Here is a 20,140-nt window from a genome sequence, read left to right as displayed (position 1 = left end):
CTCTCTCTCCCAGCGAGTTAACAGCATAAATAAATTGAGAAAAGAAACGTTCAATTTTCATTTTATAAATTCACTTCATAAGATTAGTGGTTCATAAGATTAAGGGAACAACCCAAGAACGAAGCTGAGCCTGAGCCAGACTGAGCGAGTTGGGCTCAGTGTTGCCAGCACTGTGATGTTGTGCTCTGTACTTAGAAAATCATGTCATTTTTGCAGTTAAAATTGCGTTGCTTTAATATAATACGGTTATAAAACTAATTTACTAAAAAAATTGACATTTCTGTATTTACATGAGCAGTGAGGTTTGCAAATTTATTAACGGTTTTCGCCGATGAGGGCGCTAAAAACTTCTTGCGAAGGTCGTTCCGCGACCGTGTAGCACGGACGAACTCCCTTGAATTAGTGCTCCTTTGGGAGCGTAAAGGAGCATTAGTTCAATGTGCGTTTAGAGTGCCCGTGTGACAGGGGTATAAGATATCTTCTAGCGCACAAAAGGGTGTGCACTATTCACTAGAGGACACGTTGCTCCCTTATGCTCCCATATGAGCGTATTCGTGTTTACGGTGCATTAGGTACTAGAGACACGAGCCATATAGGCCACTGCTTCAAAGTCGGTGCTAAGGTGTTAGAAGTGGATGGGCAAGACATTACTGCAAGACCCGTAACCCAGCGTTGGAGCTGCGCGCACATAGTTATGGGCGATCCTCGTGTGATCTCGGCTGGTTTATCCGGAACCACATCAATTTTTGGAGTGGCGAGCTTTGCGGAGAATCCGTTCGCACGAAGTGGCAAGCATAAAAGAGAAATTCGTCTGCTTCCACTGTACAGCGGGCAACAACACGAAACATGACTGGAGCAAAAGTGAGAAGAAATCTCGGATCGTTTCCTGGCCTGATTGTTCCGAGAGTCTGTCTTGAGACCGAGGGCGCTTGGGGACTAATGGGGCAAGTGATGTACCGTCTTGACGAAAACACACACACCATAGCGTGCCCTGCTACTCTCAGCGACTAGGAACCGTACGTGGAATGAATATCATCTTAAGAAATCATAGCCGCAGCATAAAAAAATCTTAAAGAGAAAAATTTCACCGGGACACCTACTTCCATGGCAATGCGATAGGTTTGCCAGCTGTTTGTCTTTACCGGATGTGACGTCACGTCCGATCTGGTGGCGTCACTTCCCTCCGGTCAATGGGCGAATTTTATGACCGACCACGTGTTTTGGTCTCATGGGGCTTCTAATGTTGTCCTAATGTTTCATGTCGTCGAGCTGTGCCAACGTATTTACGTTGATCCGACTATACTGGCTTTCGAGCGGCGTCTTCGGCTTTGACAGTCGGCTCATGTTACAGGCGACACTTCATAGTGAGATTTTTTTCTGCCACCGCTTTCTGCGTTCTCCTTTCCAGTGTTGTAGGAGGCGAGGGAGAAATGCGGGAAAACTCTCTATGCCTGTCGCCATGTTTGCCTGCATTGTTGTGTCGCGGCTATGAACTCCATCCTTCCTGAACATCATTGGCGCAGTCGTTCGTTAATTTCCTTGGTAAAAAAAAAAATAAGCAGCAACTTTTGGTCGAAAGCGTGAATCAGGTCTTTGTTGTCATTGCCCTCGATTTACACACACTGGCAGAAATCTTCACGGCGCCTCGTAAGGCTCAGTTAATAGTTTTGACGAACACCATATTTGCTTTTCGATATGAGGTAAGTAGACTAGCACCGATCCAAATGACTACTGGCACCACGCCTTTTCTGATCAAGGGTAAGCACTGAAACAAACGCTTTGGACGTCCGAAAAAAAGAGATGAAGTACATTCGAAAGCAACCCTACAGGGGATTAATTCAGGCTGCGTTAAGTTGAAACTAAAATTCACAGGGAAACCTAATTACTTGCAATCCAATAGCATTTGAAGCTTTTAATGCCTTTACCGGAAGTGATTTCTTTTTCCGGTCTGGCGACGTCACTTCCTCCAGCCAATGAGAATTATCCGATTTGATGACCTCCAGCAAGTGGGCGAATTTTTTTTTGACGAACACATATATTTCCCCGATGAGGCTTTTAATGTCATCGCATTAATAAGAAGAGAAGTATGGTCGAATGGATAAGAGCAAGAGAATTGTGAAGTGCGATAGTTTTGTGAGGGATAGATCATCAAAAGCACTAGAAGGGCAGGAACCCTGCGCACAAACGCTCGTCGATCTTTTTGAATTGCGTAGTAGGGCCCCTTGTTCAGGCACAGGTACAACTTGCACAAGCTTCGGACGTGGACAAGAGTCGGCACCTATTAAATGCCTTGTAGTTCTATGCGGCTGCCATTTGCGGTTCGCTGAGATAGAAAGGTTTTTTTTTTTCCTTTCCGAGAAATTTCTGCAACTGATGTTGCAGCTCTTTAATTGCGTCTAATGAGATTGGACTGCTCTGGTTAATAAGATTTTTTACAAACTTCTTTTAGCAATCATGACTCTTTTCAAAGCGCAGGTATATGTAATACGGCCGCCAAGCCGCTATTCTGGGGCCACAACGAATCGGCAGATGGCATTACGCATTGAAAAGAACTTATGATGTGAGCAAGAGGGTGGGAGGGCCATCACGAGCAAGGAGCATGGTTCGATAAAAATGCCCGGGTGCAAGGCTTCAAGCGTCAGAACCGACTGTGTGGAAAGTCAGCAAGATGTGGCGCGAGGCAGTGTATATTAAATGTATATGCATCTGTAATGCACGGCAATAACAACAGCCTTAGCCACTGCTTTGGTTTGCATGCTGCGTCATAGTTGGTATGTGCCCCGAGGCGAGCACATTGATGATTTGGTGAGTGCGGCTGCAATGAATACTGTACACGGCGTATAAAATAACCGTCGATCGGTTCTGTTCACAGTGCAAATCAACGCGTACAAATCGAGGTATGCACCATACGAAGTAAATAGTTAAACAGCGTAAAATATCACAGTCTTTTCGGCGCCTACATGGCTGTGTGTTCCGTGCCGTCGTCGTTGGTCATGGCGTAGTTCACGTGACCGTTTCGGTAGCTGCTAATCTCATGCGCCTTGTCCGGTTTCTCCGTTATGATTTCCTGCAAGAAAAGAAAGTATAATATGAACCCTGGGAGCGGTAACTTCTTTATGTAAATAAGTGTTCAAATGCAAGGAAGATGGACGTTTCATAGATTATCAACTTTCACATTTTCTCGCGTAATGTGACGCTCACAGCCTTTCCTCCAGAACTCTGCAGGTCCTGTCCAGAATTTCGGGCAGTGGCAGTACATATCGCTGTCATATGTGTCTACTTTAATTTGTCTATGCGCTTGGCGCCATCTTTCGGAAGCGTCTTTAATAATAATAATTGGTTTTTGGGGAAAGGAAATGGCGCAGTATCTGTCTCATATATCGTTGGACATCTGAACCGCGCCGTAAGGGAAGGGATAAAGGAGGGAGTGAACGAAGAAAGAAAGAAAAAGGTGTCGTAGTGGAGGGCTCCGGTATAATTTCGACCACCTGGGGATCTTTAACGTGCACTTACATGGCACAGCACACGGGCGCCTTAGCGTTCTGACTCCATAAAAACGCAGCCGCCGCGGTCGGGTTCGAACTCGGGAACTCCAGATCAGTAGCCGGAAGCGTCTTTAAGCAATAAATTTCAGGCTACTGTGTGTACCAAAGGGTGCGACAACTCAAAAGCAATTGTAGGCAGCCATGTCTGTCATTGATATGCAAAAATAAAAATAAAAAAACCCTCGCTGAGCGCTGCCTTAAACGTTTCGGCGTGTGGATGCACTGCGTCACATCGAGCAGCGTGGCCGATCTAAATCGTTTCGCGCTTATAAAGGATGGCACGTACCGGTCACCTTCGGATAACAACTGTTATTTTTCTTGTGTGCATGATTTGTGTGCATTATAGGCACCCTCTAGCTTTTTGTTTCTTTGTACTTTGCTCCCGTTGAGTAGCGTACGTAATGAGGCGACCGAATGCATGGTTAACATAGGTCCCAGCCCTTCTGTTTTGCTCTGTGCATGAATTTTGGCCGCTGTACTCGTAAAGAAAGGATGTCAATAAATGGGGTTCTCTGTCCATCCCATAAACTGAGCACTGTATTATTACGGAAGAGAATACGACGAAGCAGTAAGAGGCGCGTTACGGAGTTCTTGCCTAGACCCGCTGGCTGTGAAACATGTGTAGTCGTGTCTATCAAGTCATGTACTTTGCCTTGCCTCCGTGCGACATTTGGCGGAGGCGTTGGGAGATAGAGTTTTAGCGTAGCGCGATCCATCCACGATACGGATCCCCGAGGAGCTATTTGCGCATGCGCAGAGAGTCACGAGGAGCCAGGTCCGGGCGCACACCTGCCCCTGCACATGTGCAGCAGGGTCCCCAAGTGAGCGGACCGCGGTAACAGGACATGAATCGCACTATGCTAAAACTGTGCAGTATCTTGCCTCCGTGGTCTTACCACGAATCACAGTTCTGCTTACTAACCTCCGTTTTCGTGGGCGCACACTTTTGTTCCTTAGTGCACGGCTTTTCCACCTTGGGCCTTGTCCTTAGGTATAACTTCCTCATGGCCGGAGTTATTAAACTGGGGTCCACGTCGGCCGAGTTCTTGAGACCTGCGTGCAAAAGCGGTGTAACATTTACCGCCAATATGTGGATGTCGTGGTGGTCACCGTAAAGCCCAGTCTTGATGTCAAACGAGCTTATAATGCCGTGAGCCGACCCGCTTGTTTACGAGGCACCAGGCAGTTAAAGAATCGCCGCCGAGGGCTTTACTTTCGTAGATAATACAGGATGGTATGCCTGCCGGATTTAATGACTGTGACCGTTTTTCATTCGCTGCGACCTGGAAATTTTGATGACAACCAGTGGTTTAAAGGGATATTGAAGATAACTACATCCAGTTATTGTTCTTAGTAAAAATTAGTTGTCTGGCTTTTTTTTGACTGTCTTGACGTTTGTTCGGCAGACAAATGCGCATTGCTATACGGAAGTTCATCATCGATTGAAAAAGTATTTAGGACGTGCCATGTTTGTATGTACATGGCTGCTCGGCACTAGCCAAGCTGTATGGGCCCGCCAGCTTTTTGTAAACAGTTACAAAAATATTTCAACACGCGTAGGAAATAAAAAAAAGCGAGTCTGTACCTTTTTATCGCAGAGCACATAAGTTGAGCCTCCTGTAGCCTTTCTTAATGTTTACAGAAAAAGGTGTCCGTAAATAATTGCATCTTATTATAATTTCTACTCAGCGTATTTGCTTCCCCGCCAACAATCTTCGCGCTCGTCGTAGTTTTACGAGTGGCTATATGTATTTACAGTATAGGAGCCCTAAGAAGCTTTGCTAGAACTGAACGTGGTAGAAGGCTGCCTCTGGGCTTTTGATACTATTGTACTATCGCAATCGAGAGCTTACGGGGTGCGAGTGCGCGGAAACTTTCTTTTTTTTTTTTGAGCAGTCATGTAATCCATTGTCCTGAAATGTGGCAAGGTACGTGGAGCAATGCACGCTTTATCTGCTGGCAACAATAACATCCGACTGGGTTGCGAAGTTGAGCTGCAATAAACATTTTTCCGGGAATCCGCGTCCCGTAATATTTTAATCGCTATAGAACGTGTGGCATGAAGGCAAAACATTTGGTCGCACCGATCTGAAATTCGCTTTGCCATCAATCATGCGAGCGGAGCACAGCCGGACAGGAAGACTCACCAAGCGCAAGCGTGATGAGGACGGCCACGAAAAATGTGACGAAGAAGCTGATGACTGGAATCCACATGTACGATATATGGTACAGCTCGTAAATGCCTCTGGAAAAGGAGACCAAGGAGAATTATTTGCATGCTGAATTGCGCAAGTACATTCTTTGTTAGTATGAATTACTCCGAAGCGTGCATCATCCGAAGTCGAAGCAAAAGTATAAAACTGGTTACGGCGGCACTTCGCTTCGGGCCACGTTAAACGGGGGAAAGTCGCCTTGCAAATCCTTGCGGACGCCGGCCCTTCACGCTACACACATAATAAAATTCAAGGTCTGAGCGTCACCGTTGCGTAAGCCAAGTTTTTTTCTCGAGCTGCTGCATGTTTATTCCATGTACACGAGGCGGTGACCTGCTCCGACGCTCTCTAGGCCAGGATGGGAGCGCACGTACAGGTGTAAACAGCATGAAAGTGAACACGCGACCGCCAGTAGCTGCGGGACGATGGCTCGCCTGTGGCTGTTCTAATTAACGTTGAAGCTCTGCCGCCTCGACTTTGCGTGCTGTCTTCAAAAAGCGGGACATAAGTACATACTGGTGATCTTGCTTCGTGTGTACTGCCGTCATAGAAACTTGAAGCTCTTATTTTTGAAGATTGTCGCTGCTCCAGAAATTGAAAGCAGGATTCGTCGCAAGCGCGAGGAGGCGGGTCTCCAGCGTTTAGAACAGCCACAGGTTTTGGACTGACCGTTGTGTTGTACCAAGCAGCAGATGTTTCAACTCTAGCTCTGACACTGTATATAGGAGATAAAGCTTCGACCGCAGAGTAACGTGCATTTCGCTTTTGGCCTGCCGGCTCATTCGTAATATTGTCGCATACAAAGAGCTTAAAAGCTAGCACCCAACAAAATTACTCTCAGAACAAATGTTCCTTGTATTGTTGTATGGTTTAGTTTGGTTTACGGGGGTTTAACGTCCCAAAGCGACTCAGGCTATGAGGGACGCCGTAGTGAAGGGCTCCGGAAATTTCGACCACCTGGGGTTCTTTAACGTGTACTGACATCGCACAGTACACGGGCCTCTAGAATTTCGCCTCCATCGAACTTCGACCGCTGCGGCCGAGATCGAACCCGCGTCTTTCGGGTCAGCAGCCGAGCGCCACAACCACTGAGCCACCGCGGCGGTTATTGTTGCATGGATAGCATCACTCATTAGCAAGGATGAAATTAATCTATATTTAAGGTATCACAATTTTTACTGTAGTACTGATAGCTAGTATGAAGTTGCGCAGCACCCGAAAGTGCGTTCAGGTTTGCGGATCGCATCAGCGCGTTTTTAAAGCCAGCTGCTCTCCTTCGGCGGGCGCCCTATGACTTCTGCTTAAAACGTTGTGGTGTGTTGGCAAGGTAAGATTTTTTGTTGTCGTTATGTCCTACTAAGCTTGCGTTAGTGTGCGCATCAGAATAAATTTGGCGAGGGTACAAGTGCAACCGCATATAGTCAGCAGAAGCTAAAAACAAACGAATCCTTCGCTGGCTCCAAGATTGTGTATATTAACTGCATGAATGTGTGCACGAGACAGAAGCTATGAAACTCAGTGATACTGGCCTGCAAGTGGCTTGTCTTGCCTACAAGCTGCTAACAGCGCGTGCGCTGTCATGAGCACTGCTTACCCGGAGTAGTAGATGCGCGGGGGATACACCCTGGCCGTGTAGTTGAACGTGCACTCCTCGAGCGTTGTGCGGGCGGCCACGGGTGCGCGAGGGTAGACCATGCCTCCAATGGCGACCCAGAAGGCCAGTCCCATGCCCGTGAACATTGACAACAGGGCGGCCTGCAAAGGACAGAATGAGCGCATCACGCAGTGCTCTCTTCTCTCTATTCGTCTGGACAGCGAATGCGTGGTGACACTTTGCAACGGATTCTGGTCACAGAAACCGTATGACCAACTGGAGGTTATCAAATACCTCACAACAGACGATATACGTAGGGTGCCTCAATGGGCATCCTACGCAGATATGCGTAGAATGCCTGTATGGCCAGCGCCGCGGCAAAAAATTTTTGAAATGGAAATATTGTAAGACACTGTTATTGAATTGTCCATTGTTCTGATATGTAGCAAAATTTTTCTTTAAAAGTGTTTCCAGCGATCGCATCGAACAGTTAAGACTGCCACAGAACAATCAATGGGGAACGCCTTTGACGATAGTAAAAACATGAATAGAAAACAAACAACAGCACTGCCGTCGGGTGATCTGCGGATATCGTGATTGTTATAGTGAAATCATACAATATATGAAAAAAAATTGCGTTAATAAAAGGTTTCCTATTGAAAAATGCTTTTGTCCAAAACTGCTGGGTATTTATATGCGAAATGCGAAGCGCCATGGAGAGGCCGCTGCGTCACATTTTTTTTGAAACTGGACGTGCAGACTCCCCACTGCTCCAGGGGGCTAAAATTAATACAGAGCCTTCTATTGCGGCGTGAATCATTAGAGCTCTCTTGGCATCTGCACTTGAAGACCAGTAAAATTGTATTGCGTTAGAACCGCATTGCTATCGTAGGAATTTGCGTTTAACACTTTCTACACCACATTCAAAGAGCATCGGTAGGTAGCGCTGGGTCGCCAGCCATAAAAGACTGGCAAATTGCAAGCAACTCTTCCCGACTAAACGACAAGCGTGTCCTTTGTCGGTTGAATATGATGAAAGAATCATTGCTTGACCAAGTTTTTCATCTCTACTGTCATTTCTTCTTGAGCAACGTGAAAGTCGCGCTTGCAGTCATCGCCACCTTGCGTACAATGCGCACGTGCACAATTCCCGCTATTGCCATCGCACATCCTGCTTCGAACGCCCGGTTCACGCATGCTTTGTTCGGGGCCGCGGTTGACACGGATGCCGAACTGCGAAATTTTCGGATGCCGCAACCCATGTGGCAGCGCGTGCTGCGTGTTTGGGTCCCCGCCGCCGGATCGAGTCTTGCGTTCTCTCTTTGTGCGCTTCTTCAAGGCGGTTCGTCCCTTGAAGCTAAGTCTTTCGTCCGACGGGTCTCATTGCAAGTGTCACGTGAGCCGCAAAGTTGCACCAGAGCGTTTACACTCGGGTCATTGTCTGTCGCTTATTTGTTAGTCCCAGCTGAGATGCCAAGCACGTGGGATTTCGATGACGGTAGTAAAAAGCATCAGGTCGTGAGTTTAGGCACCAAGGGGTGACAGCAGAAGCGTCTCTATACGCTCATTTCATATAAAACCTCACTTTAAATCGTTTATTAGAACACTGTAAAGTAATAATAATAATTGGTTTTGGGGGAAAGGAAATGGCGCAGCATCTGCCTCATTTATCGTTGGACACCTGAACCGCGCCGTAAGGCAAGGGATAAAGGAGGGTGTGAAAGAAGAAAGGAAGAGAGAGGTGCCGTAGTGGAGGGCTCCGGAATAATTTCGACCACATGGGGATCTTTAACGTGCGCTGACATCGCACAGCACACGGGCGCCTTAGCGTTTTTCCTCCATAAAAACGCAGCCGCCGTGGTCGGGTTCGAACCCGGGAAGTCCGGATCAGTAGTCGAGCGCCCTAACCACTGAGCCACCGCGGCGGGTAACACTGTAAAGGCCGGACCAGAAAACAGCGCTTCTCCGGCTTCGCGTCAGCGTCTCGGTTACCGGCTTTGCCGGAGGGAAAACTGCGGCGCTTGCAAAGGCGGATATCTTGCTCAAGCACGTCAAGTAAATATTAATAGATTTAATTACCTAAGTTGTCTATATCAACTTTTAATTCCCAATTTTTTTAAAGGCCGCTTCTTTAGTGAATAAAATAAAACGCCTAGCACAGCGTAAAGGTCTCGGTCAGGCGTGGAAACGAAGGGTAGTTAGCGGTGAACACCTGTGGTGACGCTTTGAGACGGGAATCGGGATTGGCCACGAAGGGTTACAAGGGTGTTTACATCCTGCTTAGGCCTGAAGGCGCTAATACTACTAATAATTGTTTTTTTGGGGGAAAGGAAATGGCGCAGTATCTGTCTCATATATCGTTGGACACCTGAACCGCGCCGTAAGGGAAGGGATAAGGGAGGGAGTGAAAGAAGATAGGAACGAATAGGTCCGTAGTGGAGGGCTCCGGAATAATTTCGACCACCTGGGGATCTTTAACGTGCACTGACATCGCACAGCACACGGGCGTCTTAGCGTTTTTCCTCCATAAAAACGCAGCCGCCGCGGGCGGGTTCGAACCCGGGAACTCCGGATCAGTAGCCGAGCGCCCTAACCACTGAGCCACCGCGGCGGGGCTCCTGAAGGCGCTAAAATTCTATTTTCCTCTTGCTGCTGTCCTATGCTGCGCACCTCGTTAACGGCTCCTTGTCATGCAGTTAATGGGTTAGTAGTGGCGCGGGAATATTTCAGGAATTGTTTGCGAGCAGCGGGCTGCTGCAGAAACGTGAAAGTAACCTTCACTTGCGCGAGCTCCAAAACAGGTACTCGACCTTCTCGTGGAACGAGTATCTGCTGACTAATGTCCTCGTAACGCTCTGTTCGAGCAGCACTGGAACGCCTGAAGTGAAAACAGAATGCGGTGCAACTTTATCAGCAGCATTCCAATGCAGGGACAGAAGACAGCGCACGCTCAGCGGAAAGAAGAATGTTTTGGAGGAAAGGGCGCAACAGCTGTCTAATTATTTCTGTCCACATCCGAAAAGCGTCATTGGGAAAGGGTTGCGTACACACGTGTTCCTGCGCACAGGAAACATCAGTGTGGGAAGCGTAATCCGCACCTTCTTAAAGTATTTTTAATGATGCATTCCAGACCTCCAAACATGTAAGGCCCGTTTCACATGCATGCGATTTTCGCCTGCGACACTGCGAATTCTGTCGGTCTGCGACTGGGGAGGGCCGTCGGTCTGGTCGCAGACGGCTCGCGATCGAGTTCCGTCCGGTTGGTATTCAGTCGCAGCGTCGGTGTGTTCGCTCTGCGACTGACCAATGGGGAGCGCCGAGACGGCGTGCGACGTGCGGTCACGTGGGAGCTGTTGCCATGGTGGAAGCAAAACTGTGTATTCTAATCAAAACACACGGAATAATGGCTTGCATTTAAATATATGCTGGTCGTATCATCATCAACACATTTCGTGTAGCGTTTCTGTCGCGTTTAATCATGGATTGCCTATGCAAACATCAAGCAGCCTTGCCTGTCCTTCCGACCAAATTCGCTGGGTACGCGTTGCATGTGAACGCACTGGCCGAAGATCGCACTGCGGCGTCACCGGCTAGACCGACTGTTTTCATTCTAGTCGCAGCACGTGAAACGGCCCTAGGAAGACGAGCCTGACTATGTGCCGCGCTGACCATTGAAGATGCCGTTTGGTGAAGGAACGTGGGATGTTATGAGAAGCCAGACACTAAAGGAAAATCGAAAGTAGGCAAGGCCTTGAATAGCTTAGTTTATAAATATGCAGGGTGGGACTTGTGTGCGCATCATCAATAACGAGCACCACAGGCAGTCGTGGTTTATAAACCTTGCAAGCTAATGTAGTGGCTGCACTGTTTACTAGCGAGGCTTGTTCGACACCCTCCCCCCTTTTTTTTTTCAGAAAAAAATAACAGCAGCAACCCTGCAGGAGCTAGTCTATAAACAAAACACACTGTTGAAGTATCCTATTCATACACAATTTTTTATTTTCCGTCTTTAGACACCGTTAAGTTCCGAGAGTGTTGGTTTTCATCGACTTTGAAAAACGATAACTGCAAACACACACTCATGTACTAAACCCAAACGATGCCTGTAAAAAACAACTCGCTTAGCGTATGGCTAATACGGGTAAGGAAGGAAACACCTTTCGCCATCGCTTCGACCCTGAGCACTCTCCGCCCTATTCAAACTCTGCTCATTTGTTTTTCTTTCTGCAAACCCGAGTGCACGTAGCCTGACGTGTGCATACTTCCAGAATCAAAACAGCGGTGCTTGGACATGCACGCTCTAGGCTCTCACCTGGCTGCCACACCAGGGGAAGAGAAGTCCCAGAAAGAAGACGGCACCAGAAGCTCCTCCGAAGGCTCCAGTCGTGATGAAAGTCGCCTGCGGAGAGGGCGAAAGCTTAGTTTGTGCAGCAAGCTTTGCGTCCCGTTAGCAAATTGAAATGCAAAAGCTCAGCGCTGTACCATTTTAGAGAAGAGTTTAGTAGGCGGAAAGCGCAAAACACACATGCACTCGCACGCACACAGAAAAAAAAAAATTCGGCAGATACACTTCAGACTGCTTACGTGTGGGAATGCGAAAGCATTGCTGTCCTCGGGTGCATTGACACCTACCCACCCACACACCCACACGCGTATGACACCACCCGGAACGCTGTACAACGAACGGTTGCATCACAATTTTGGTACGAAAATTGGTTTTTCGCTCAGTGGTTAGGGCGCTCGACTACTGATCCGGAGTTCCCGGGTTCGGACCCAACCGCGGCGGCTGCGTTTTTATGGAGGAAAAACACTAAGGCGCCCGTGTGCTGTGCGATGTCAGTGCACGTTAATGATCCCCAGGTGGTCGAAATTATTCCGGAGCCCTCCACTATGGCACCTCTTTCTTCCTTTCTTCTTTCCCTCCCTCCTTTCTCCCTTCCCTTACGGCGCGGTTCAGGTGTCCAACGATATATGAGACAGATACTGCGCCATTTCCTTTCCCCAAGAACCAATTATTATTATTAGGACAGGACATTGCGCGGTAACTGCCTCAAATCTCGGTGTACACCATAACTGCACCTTAAGGGAAGAGGTAGAGAGCCTGGGAAGGTACACAATTGAAAGTGCATATGTCATCGGTTCGGACTCCTGTCGCAAGCTAGCCTCCAACTTGACTAGAACAACGTAAGTATACGTAAAACGAGAAATCGCATGGCACCATCCAGAACGCTGTACAACAAACGGTTGCGTCACAATTTTGGTACGAATGTTGTCGGGAAAACTGGTGCCACATTGAGGTCGGCCAGTGGGGAGTATATATAGACGAACGACATGTATATCATTCTATGAAATGGCGGTGCTCGGCTTGCTTGTGCGTCATGCGGCCGTTTGATGACGTCATTATATTTTTCTTCCCATCGCTGGGACTTTATCTACCATCTGCGAGTACACACACGCGTACACGCACACACGCCGCCGACTTTTCTCCTGATGGGACTACAGTCGGATACAACTCAAGAACCAAGCGGCAGAGGCCCCTCAAAGGAGGCACTCCAGCCAATGGCGGCTATTGATTTGCATGACGCACGATTAATACGATTAAGCCGTTGTTATTCCCCATTCAACTGCCACCGGCTACGATTTTACGCTAGCAGGGTCGGAAGGAATGAGTTTCGTTTCTCCTGCTTTGGGTCTGCCTTGCTTTAACCAGACATGCGTGGTCGAGGCCTGCAGCAGAATATTGCTCGGCATGGGTCGTTCGTGCTGGCGTGAGGTTATTTAAATATGCGCTTCAACTTCGCAGTAATAACACCTTGGACAACTTCTCGTTTTACCAGTCGCCACATGGTTCTACATAAGCGCATGGCACCATCTGGGTCAACTGACACACGGCAGAAGCGAACACGACTCACTCGTGTTGCGTCCCATGACGCACTAAAGTTGTTGCGCAAATAAAAAAAAATGAACAATAGCAGCGAGTTTCCGAGCGAAGGAAGAAAAAGTAACAAAATGCATGAACTAAAAATAAAATTGCAGAGTTTTAACATAGCGCTATGAGCGATGCACTGGCCGCAAGAGCAAGCGTACATCTGTCAGATGCGCAACCTTGCTCCCCGCTAAAGCAAGTCGCGCATGGATTATCGCGTATCACGCTGTGCTAAAACTCCCTATTTACTACTGGCGTGCCGTACATGGTGCCAAAAAGTAATAGTCAATCAGTGCTGCCTCACCTGAAGGATGGAAGGCAAGCTGCCGGCGAGAAATGCGATGACCACAGTGAGAAGACCGTACGCAGCAGCTGAAGTAGAAAAAGGCGGGGCTTCTTACTATCTATCACCAAACAGATGAGCGAGGTAGCGTGAAGTACACTTTTTTCGAACTACTTTTTTTTTCTTTTTTTTTCTGCCTTCTCTTCCGAACTACCACATCGGACTTTATTGAGTGGAAGTGTACAGAGGTCGGCCGGAAGAATATCTAACTTGCTACTATACACTGAACAAGGCGAAGAAAGAGGATTGTGATGGGTGACGATTTGGTGAGAAGAAGGACGGTAATATATACAGGCACATCTGTTACGTCACAATCGCGAGTCTAGGCCCGTGTCGCTCAAAAAGCGTGAAAACGCCTGCATTGCCTGGAGATCTTTCCAACACTACACATCGGACAAAGTTTGCAAGAATATTTAGTCATTGCCTATCACCAAGGACCAACGTTGTTTTCACAATACTGAGGCTATAGACATGAAAAGAGGGTTGCATCCATTTCCTCCTTTCAAGCTAGAAGTAAGAGGAAGAGGTAAGGATTGGGGGACTATTATCTGTGACGCCCAGAAACAACTCAATGTTACGCCAGTCGATGCGAGTTCGTGCAAGAAAAATCCAAAGCCAGAGGAGATTAGATTTGATTGATGCGATTTGTTTTGACGGAACTGCAAAAAACAAAGACGCGTTATTTGGTATGACAGTGAGCGAATCTTATTTTCTGTGATTATTAGACAGAATGAGTTCGATTAATAGTAACGCCTCCACTCACCAATCGCCTTTGTTGTCCACATGACGGCAATTGGAGACAGCTTCAGCCTGGGTTTTAGGAAATCCTCCCATGTGATGGCTGCCAAGGAGTTGTAGCCGGATGACATCGTGCTGAAAACACGAACGCAGAGCGATCACTGTACGCATCGTGGCTGGAGCTGGCCTAACTTCAAGGACAGCTACGTGGTCGTTCCGCTCGCAGTGCCAGGCCAATAGACACGTGCCTGGCCGAAGACTCAGTGTTATGAATTTAGTGTTATTATCGCTAGCGTTAATAATTCAGAATTTCTATTCCTTATGACGGAAACGAAGATTCTCAGCCACTGTCCGTGGTGGTCGTCGGCTGTGAAGGCCTCCAAGGCACTGCTCCGCTTTTTGAAGACTTCTGGCCTGCACGATAGGCTGTGGCTTGACTGAACGCTGTGACTTTAATTTTCTGCAACTGTCTCTTCTCCTTCATCTTTTTCTCCCCTCACCCCTTTCCCCCCGTGCAGGGTAGCAAACCGGCTTTTCGTCTGGTTAACCTCCCTGCATTTCCTCCTCCTCCTCCTCCTCCTCCTCCTGTTTCTTCTGTCTTCGATACGCTTGCCTTGATTGATAAGCGTATTTGCCTAATTTGGCGTATTTGGACAGTAGTGGTACAACAATGTATATAGGTCCTACCTGAGCGACCCGCTGTAGACAGCTGTGACGAAGAGCCCCGTCAAGCCGGGCAGGTAACCCATCGTGTCCATCACGAAGTACGGCATCAGCTGCGTACCGAAGAGGTCAGTTATCATCATATGCCACGGCTGATAACTCATTTTAAGAGTGAGGATATTATACGAACGGCATCTGCGTTTCGCTTGTTGCACCTTACTTAAAGATGTGATTTGCGACTGTTTATCAGCTCAGGAGATCGGCTTTAGCAACTTGATATTGTCACTAAATGGCTTTAAGGTGCAGTAGTTTTAACGCTTCAGTTACAAGTGGCCGTAAGGTCTGAAGATATTCAGCGCTACCCACTGTATTGTTTCTGACGAGCAACCATGCAATAATTCGAATGACTGTTTTTCACTCCTTTTGCGGAAGAGAAGCACCGGCAAGTAATGCAGCTGTTATTTTACAAGAGCGTTTTTCACTTTCCTTTTAAAGCTAACACAACTTATCGACGTATTTTCTAGTTGTGTTCAGCGCATGTTAAGAACATAAAAAGAGAGAAATATAGTAGTAACACAACTAGTTGGTCCTCATCAATGCATTGCAGTGTTTTTAACTGTAAACGGAAGCGAAAGGGAAAGCTCTCTTTGTTCGTCACTTGCCTCGTCGTATTTGTTAATAATGGAAGCCTTGACCGGATCGCACTGATGGTAGATCGCAAAGAGCACCAGGCCGCAGAAGGCGGCGAATGTCAGCGTCCCTGCCACTCCAAGCATGTTGATGTACAGCGCCCTGCGAATAAGAGCCTGAGGTGTGAACAGCGTTTCGCAATCCGCACATGGCTTCCGGAGCGTAATAGCTAACCACACACTGTGCTCAGCATCAAAGTGCGAAGAATGTCCATTTCGCAGAAGAATGACTTTTAAAACTAAGGAGGTAAATGACTGCACTACATATAGTAGACAGACGGTTGTGAGTGGCGACAAAAAATGAAAGGGTTGTAAGTTGTTGGAAAAGAATCTGTTTCACAGCACAACTTATAATATCAGCCAAAGACCACACGACTCGAGGCTGGCTGACACTTGACTGAGTTCGTAGTCAGCCTTGTGTAGTGTGCTCTTCTCCGTGTTGTTTCTTGCTGGCTGTTACTATCTTTGCGGAGAGTCAGGTAGGAACTAAATTTTTCTGCGAACCAAAAAGGAAGTACTTATTGGTCACATAAACAGGCTAGTGCTGAACGAGTGCTTATTTCCGGGCACTGAGTTTCTGTTGTAATATTCGTATATCGCACGGAACTCTCAGCACATCTCTGTAGGCCTCGAAATTATCACATAACGAAGGCATTTGCTGAATAAAGACATGTAGCCGCTTCATCTGTAGACCTTGCTAACTCACCTTCATTTTTTAGTCTGCCGTATAAGCCTGCATGTACAGTTCGTTTCGATTTTCTAACGCGTAGCCGTCCAGAGTTGCACGTTACCAGAAAAAGGAGAAGTTAAAGCTAGAAGTCGAGCATGACTGGCAGCGTGAAGCTTAACAATAGTAATACTGTGCTAAGAGCAATATCCTCTGCTGTGATATGTGATGTTTCTTCTTGATTTTCGTATTGTTTATAGAAACAAGGGTCTTCACTGACGCTTCTCACTCATTGCAACAAATCAGATCAGTGCGAAACGTGTTTGGGGCTCGTTGCGATTACATGGAATGCAACTCTTGACAAATGCCAGCAGTAACGCTTTTAGAGAAGCAAAAGCCTTCATCCAAGCAAGTTAGCAGTCGCACTTCCACGATAAGGTCGTTGGTGGCTTTGATTTTGAGAGCTTTTACTGACTACGCATGCGCAATGTCTATTACATCTTGGCGAAGTTTATGCCCATGGAACAAGTTTATGACCACCATGTGCTTGTGAAGCCATGGTTGCACCCGCTATAGGGGCTGTAGGATGCAAGTACTACTTCTACCGCGTGACATTCACTGGTTGTCGAGCCTGCAGTCAGCCACGGCGTAGCGATACTATCCAGCAACACAGCGTCCCCCCGGAGTGCGGTTATTGAGAGTGAACTCACAGGCGGGCTTTGCGGATGGAGCCGAGGCTGCAGTACCGCTGGATCATGGTCTGGTTGGTGCAGAAGCCCATCGTCCAGGTTACTGTTGCCCCGATGACGACGCTCCAGAATGTGAACGTCTTCTGAAAGTTGAAGCTCATGCTGGGGGGAGGGGGGGGGGGGGGGGGGAGGCAGTGCAGGACAACACGTTAGCGTACGCTCTCGCCGCAGCAACCATCGCGTATAGGCACGGACACGGGCCTTATGCACTTCATGCATGCACGTGACTGGCTTTGTATGTATCTCTAGGGACAGAACTGACAAGCGCGTTCGTTGGGAAACCAGTCATAGTAGCAGCGACTCGCCGCAGTCAACGACGAGCCTGGCCCGAAGTACAGACAACACGCGATTGCGCATGTGATGGGTATTATATATCCTTTGTGTTTATGTCGTTGGTGGCGCAGGGTCTTGGCTACTATTAATTGATTTCCCTGAACTGCACATGTGACGGCGGCGTAGCAAGGCACATGACTCGTACGTAATAGATGCTGGCAATTTTGTGACCTCAATTACTTTTCTATTGTGACAGCATTTGACATAATGCTGGCAATGGTAAGGCCTCTCTTCTCTGTTTAGACAGCAAAGGCGGTAATGTGTTGTAAGACCTTATAGCTGTTTTCGTTTAGGCTAGTGTGTCTGCACGGTAAAGACGCAGTTGTAGCTCTGCAGGCAGTTTACAGGAATCCCGCATGACAATTTTAAACGCGCCCAAAAAGTTTCCTCTGAACTGTTTTAGCTCTCAGCATTTAAATGTAAAGGATTGTAGGGAACGATGCAGCGCCTATATTCTGCTTACTTGTAATACGATTTATGGTCACTTTTTGTGGGCTTCATTTGGCTATCGTGTCAGTTGACAGGTCCTCGCATGTAAGACGCCAGGTCCTGTTGTGTAAGCTGTGCAACTCCTGTCAAACACTCGAGCTTCTGCAGAGGCTTCATCATCCTCATTCAATTAATGTCATAAAAGAGCACTGAGTGCCTCAGTGCTACGCTACGCGAGCAACACACTGACCATAAATGACAAAACAAAGCTTATTTTCTTTGTGTGTAACAAGGTGCCTTGCAAACTGATATTAAGAGGAGATTGCATATGCTGAAACTTATTCAAGAAATCTTGCGTGGCGGCCCTTAAAAAATTGTCTAATGAAAATAGAAGCTGATGGCTGTCCATGCAACAAAAGCCATATAAAAACATTGTATGTTACTTAACGCACGTGTCGGTGTCTTAAATCAAATGTTAAGCGCTTAATCAAAAACTATTTTCTCTTTATTGCAGGTTACGCTTTCCTGACGCTCCACAGCAAGCGTGCCTGTCATTTTGTCATTATATTTTTCACCGATGTTGTCTAAGCACGAGCGGGAACGACAGCACAAAAGTTGATTATTGCAGCACTGGGGCAGACGGCCAAATCGGGCGGATTTCCGGGAGGAAAATTTCTTTTCTGACCTCTTTTGGAATGGAAGTTCGCGAATAACAAAAAGTAGATTGTTACTCTGCGTCCAGTGCCTAATGTCATGACCATTGTTGGTACGTTATCACGTTATAACGGGCTCTGTGCGGAAATGAATCACAGAAAAGCTCAAAACCACTGCCAAATTCGCATTTCCGCGATCAATTTACTGAACATTCGCATCATGTTCATAACGCCTTGGAGCAAATACTGCGGTATATGCGCTGCCAATTTTGTACTACGTTTACGTTCTCTGTCTTTTTGTTATTATGTATTAATTGAGTGTACATGCGAAAAATATGCGACACGTTTCAACTGCGAATTGGCCGCCCCAAACACTTTTTTTTTTAACATCAAGGCTTTCCCGAGCTGTGGTGTATATGTATACTTACTCAAAAAACTCCAGCAGTCCATGTTGATCGAGAGTGCTGTAAACCCCGCTGGGCCCTCCAGTCATAATTAGTCCCTGCAAAAGCGAAAAAGAGACGAATAATACTGATTTCGTCTGCGCCGCAACGAGTCTTATTCGGGCAAACTACTCAGCAGTTGTACACGTACCACTCTGCTAAGCTCCAATTACGCAACACGGCCCAGAGCAAGAAACAGAGGAGCAATGAAGTGACACTCTTTGTGACTGACAATCATTGTTTCACAATTAGTGTGAAGTGTCGTTGTTTGTAATTCTTCGTAAGATCCCACAACCCGCCTGACGCCGAATTTACTGAAACTAAACCAGAATAGCCTTACACATGCATTATAGGTCGCTTCAGATGAATTGGACTTCAGTTTGTTTTTTTTTCACCCATCGTCGACACTAAATAAATATACAGTTAATACAGAATTTTTGTACTTCAGGTAACTTAAATATATTAGTGAGCGTTCTCCAATATAAAATGATAAAATGATAAACAACTTCCTCATTCCTATAACAGCCGCATGTGCACGAATTAGAACAGAAGAGTAGTTGTTTTTTTTTTTGCCCTTTAGGCGAAAAGTTTAGGTTATGCCATTGCATTTATTTTTTTTCCTATTACTGCAACGTGGGGACTATATACCGTTACAGAATAAACGCCTCAACTCCGGAGCTAACGGCAGACTTTTACAAGCGAATTACACTATGACTTTGAACTGTAATATGTCTGCATCCTAGAAAAACACACGTGCACTAACACTCATTCACACACGTTTGCCTTCACCTCCTCCCCTTTCCAAACCACTCGCACACACAATCCTCTAAAGAGTGAACATCAAATTTTTCAGAATTATTGTACTACATTTGTTGAGAGTTCAGCGATGTTTTCTTTGTGAAGTTAGAATTGATGATGAAGTGTCAGGTTGTGTTTAATGTCACAATCAGAAAGTGGCTTCACCATGTGCCACAGAGTTAGAATCCATCACACGTAACTCTACGGGCAACTTTAAGCCACTATAACATTGCTAAGCGCCTGCACATTTATGCAAAGTATTCTCGTTAAATCAAGGTTTCGCGTAAAATCGTTGTTTCGGCTAGAAGTGTTATGTGAAATATGAGCTTTATGAAATTGTTATCCTGGGTTCTTGCA

At 46.8% G+C, this 20,140-nt stretch overlaps 1 protein-coding gene across 2 annotated transcripts in view; it reads right to left on the bottom strand.

Moving 5' to 3' along the window:
- Positions 1–1,581: 1,581 nt before the first annotated feature.
- LOC144136627 (sodium-coupled monocarboxylate transporter 1-like) overlaps positions 1,582–20,140 on the bottom strand; it is an 84,252-nt gene continuing 65,693 nt past the window's right edge. For both annotated transcript variants that reach the window (XM_077669127.1, XM_077669128.1), the window contains 11 exons: positions 18,971–19,044; positions 17,089–17,229; positions 15,685–15,814; positions 15,047–15,135; positions 14,385–14,494; positions 13,583–13,650; positions 11,665–11,751; positions 7,353–7,513; positions 5,693–5,790; positions 4,468–4,598; positions 1,582–3,067 (listed from right to left, as the gene is read on the bottom strand). In XM_077669127.1, coding sequence (XP_077525253.1) covers positions 2,957–3,067; positions 4,468–4,598; positions 5,693–5,790; positions 7,353–7,513; positions 11,665–11,751; positions 13,583–13,650; positions 14,385–14,494; positions 15,047–15,135; positions 15,685–15,814; positions 17,089–17,229; positions 18,971–19,044 — 1,200 coding nt within the window. In that variant the 3' untranslated portion in view covers positions 1,582–2,956. The remainder of the gene's footprint in view (positions 3,068–4,467; positions 4,599–5,692; positions 5,791–7,352; positions 7,514–11,664; positions 11,752–13,582; positions 13,651–14,384; positions 14,495–15,046; positions 15,136–15,684; positions 15,815–17,088; positions 17,230–18,970; positions 19,045–20,140) is intronic.

This window comes from Amblyomma americanum, chromosome 6 (genome assembly GCF_052857255.1).
Source record: "Amblyomma americanum isolate KBUSLIRL-KWMA chromosome 6, ASM5285725v1, whole genome shotgun sequence".
In the NCBI taxonomy this organism is placed as follows: Eukaryota; Metazoa; Arthropoda; class Arachnida; order Ixodida; family Ixodidae; genus Amblyomma; species Amblyomma americanum.
The sequence above is the reverse complement of the archived record's forward strand: the minus strand, read 5'-3'. Positions and strand labels throughout refer to the sequence as shown.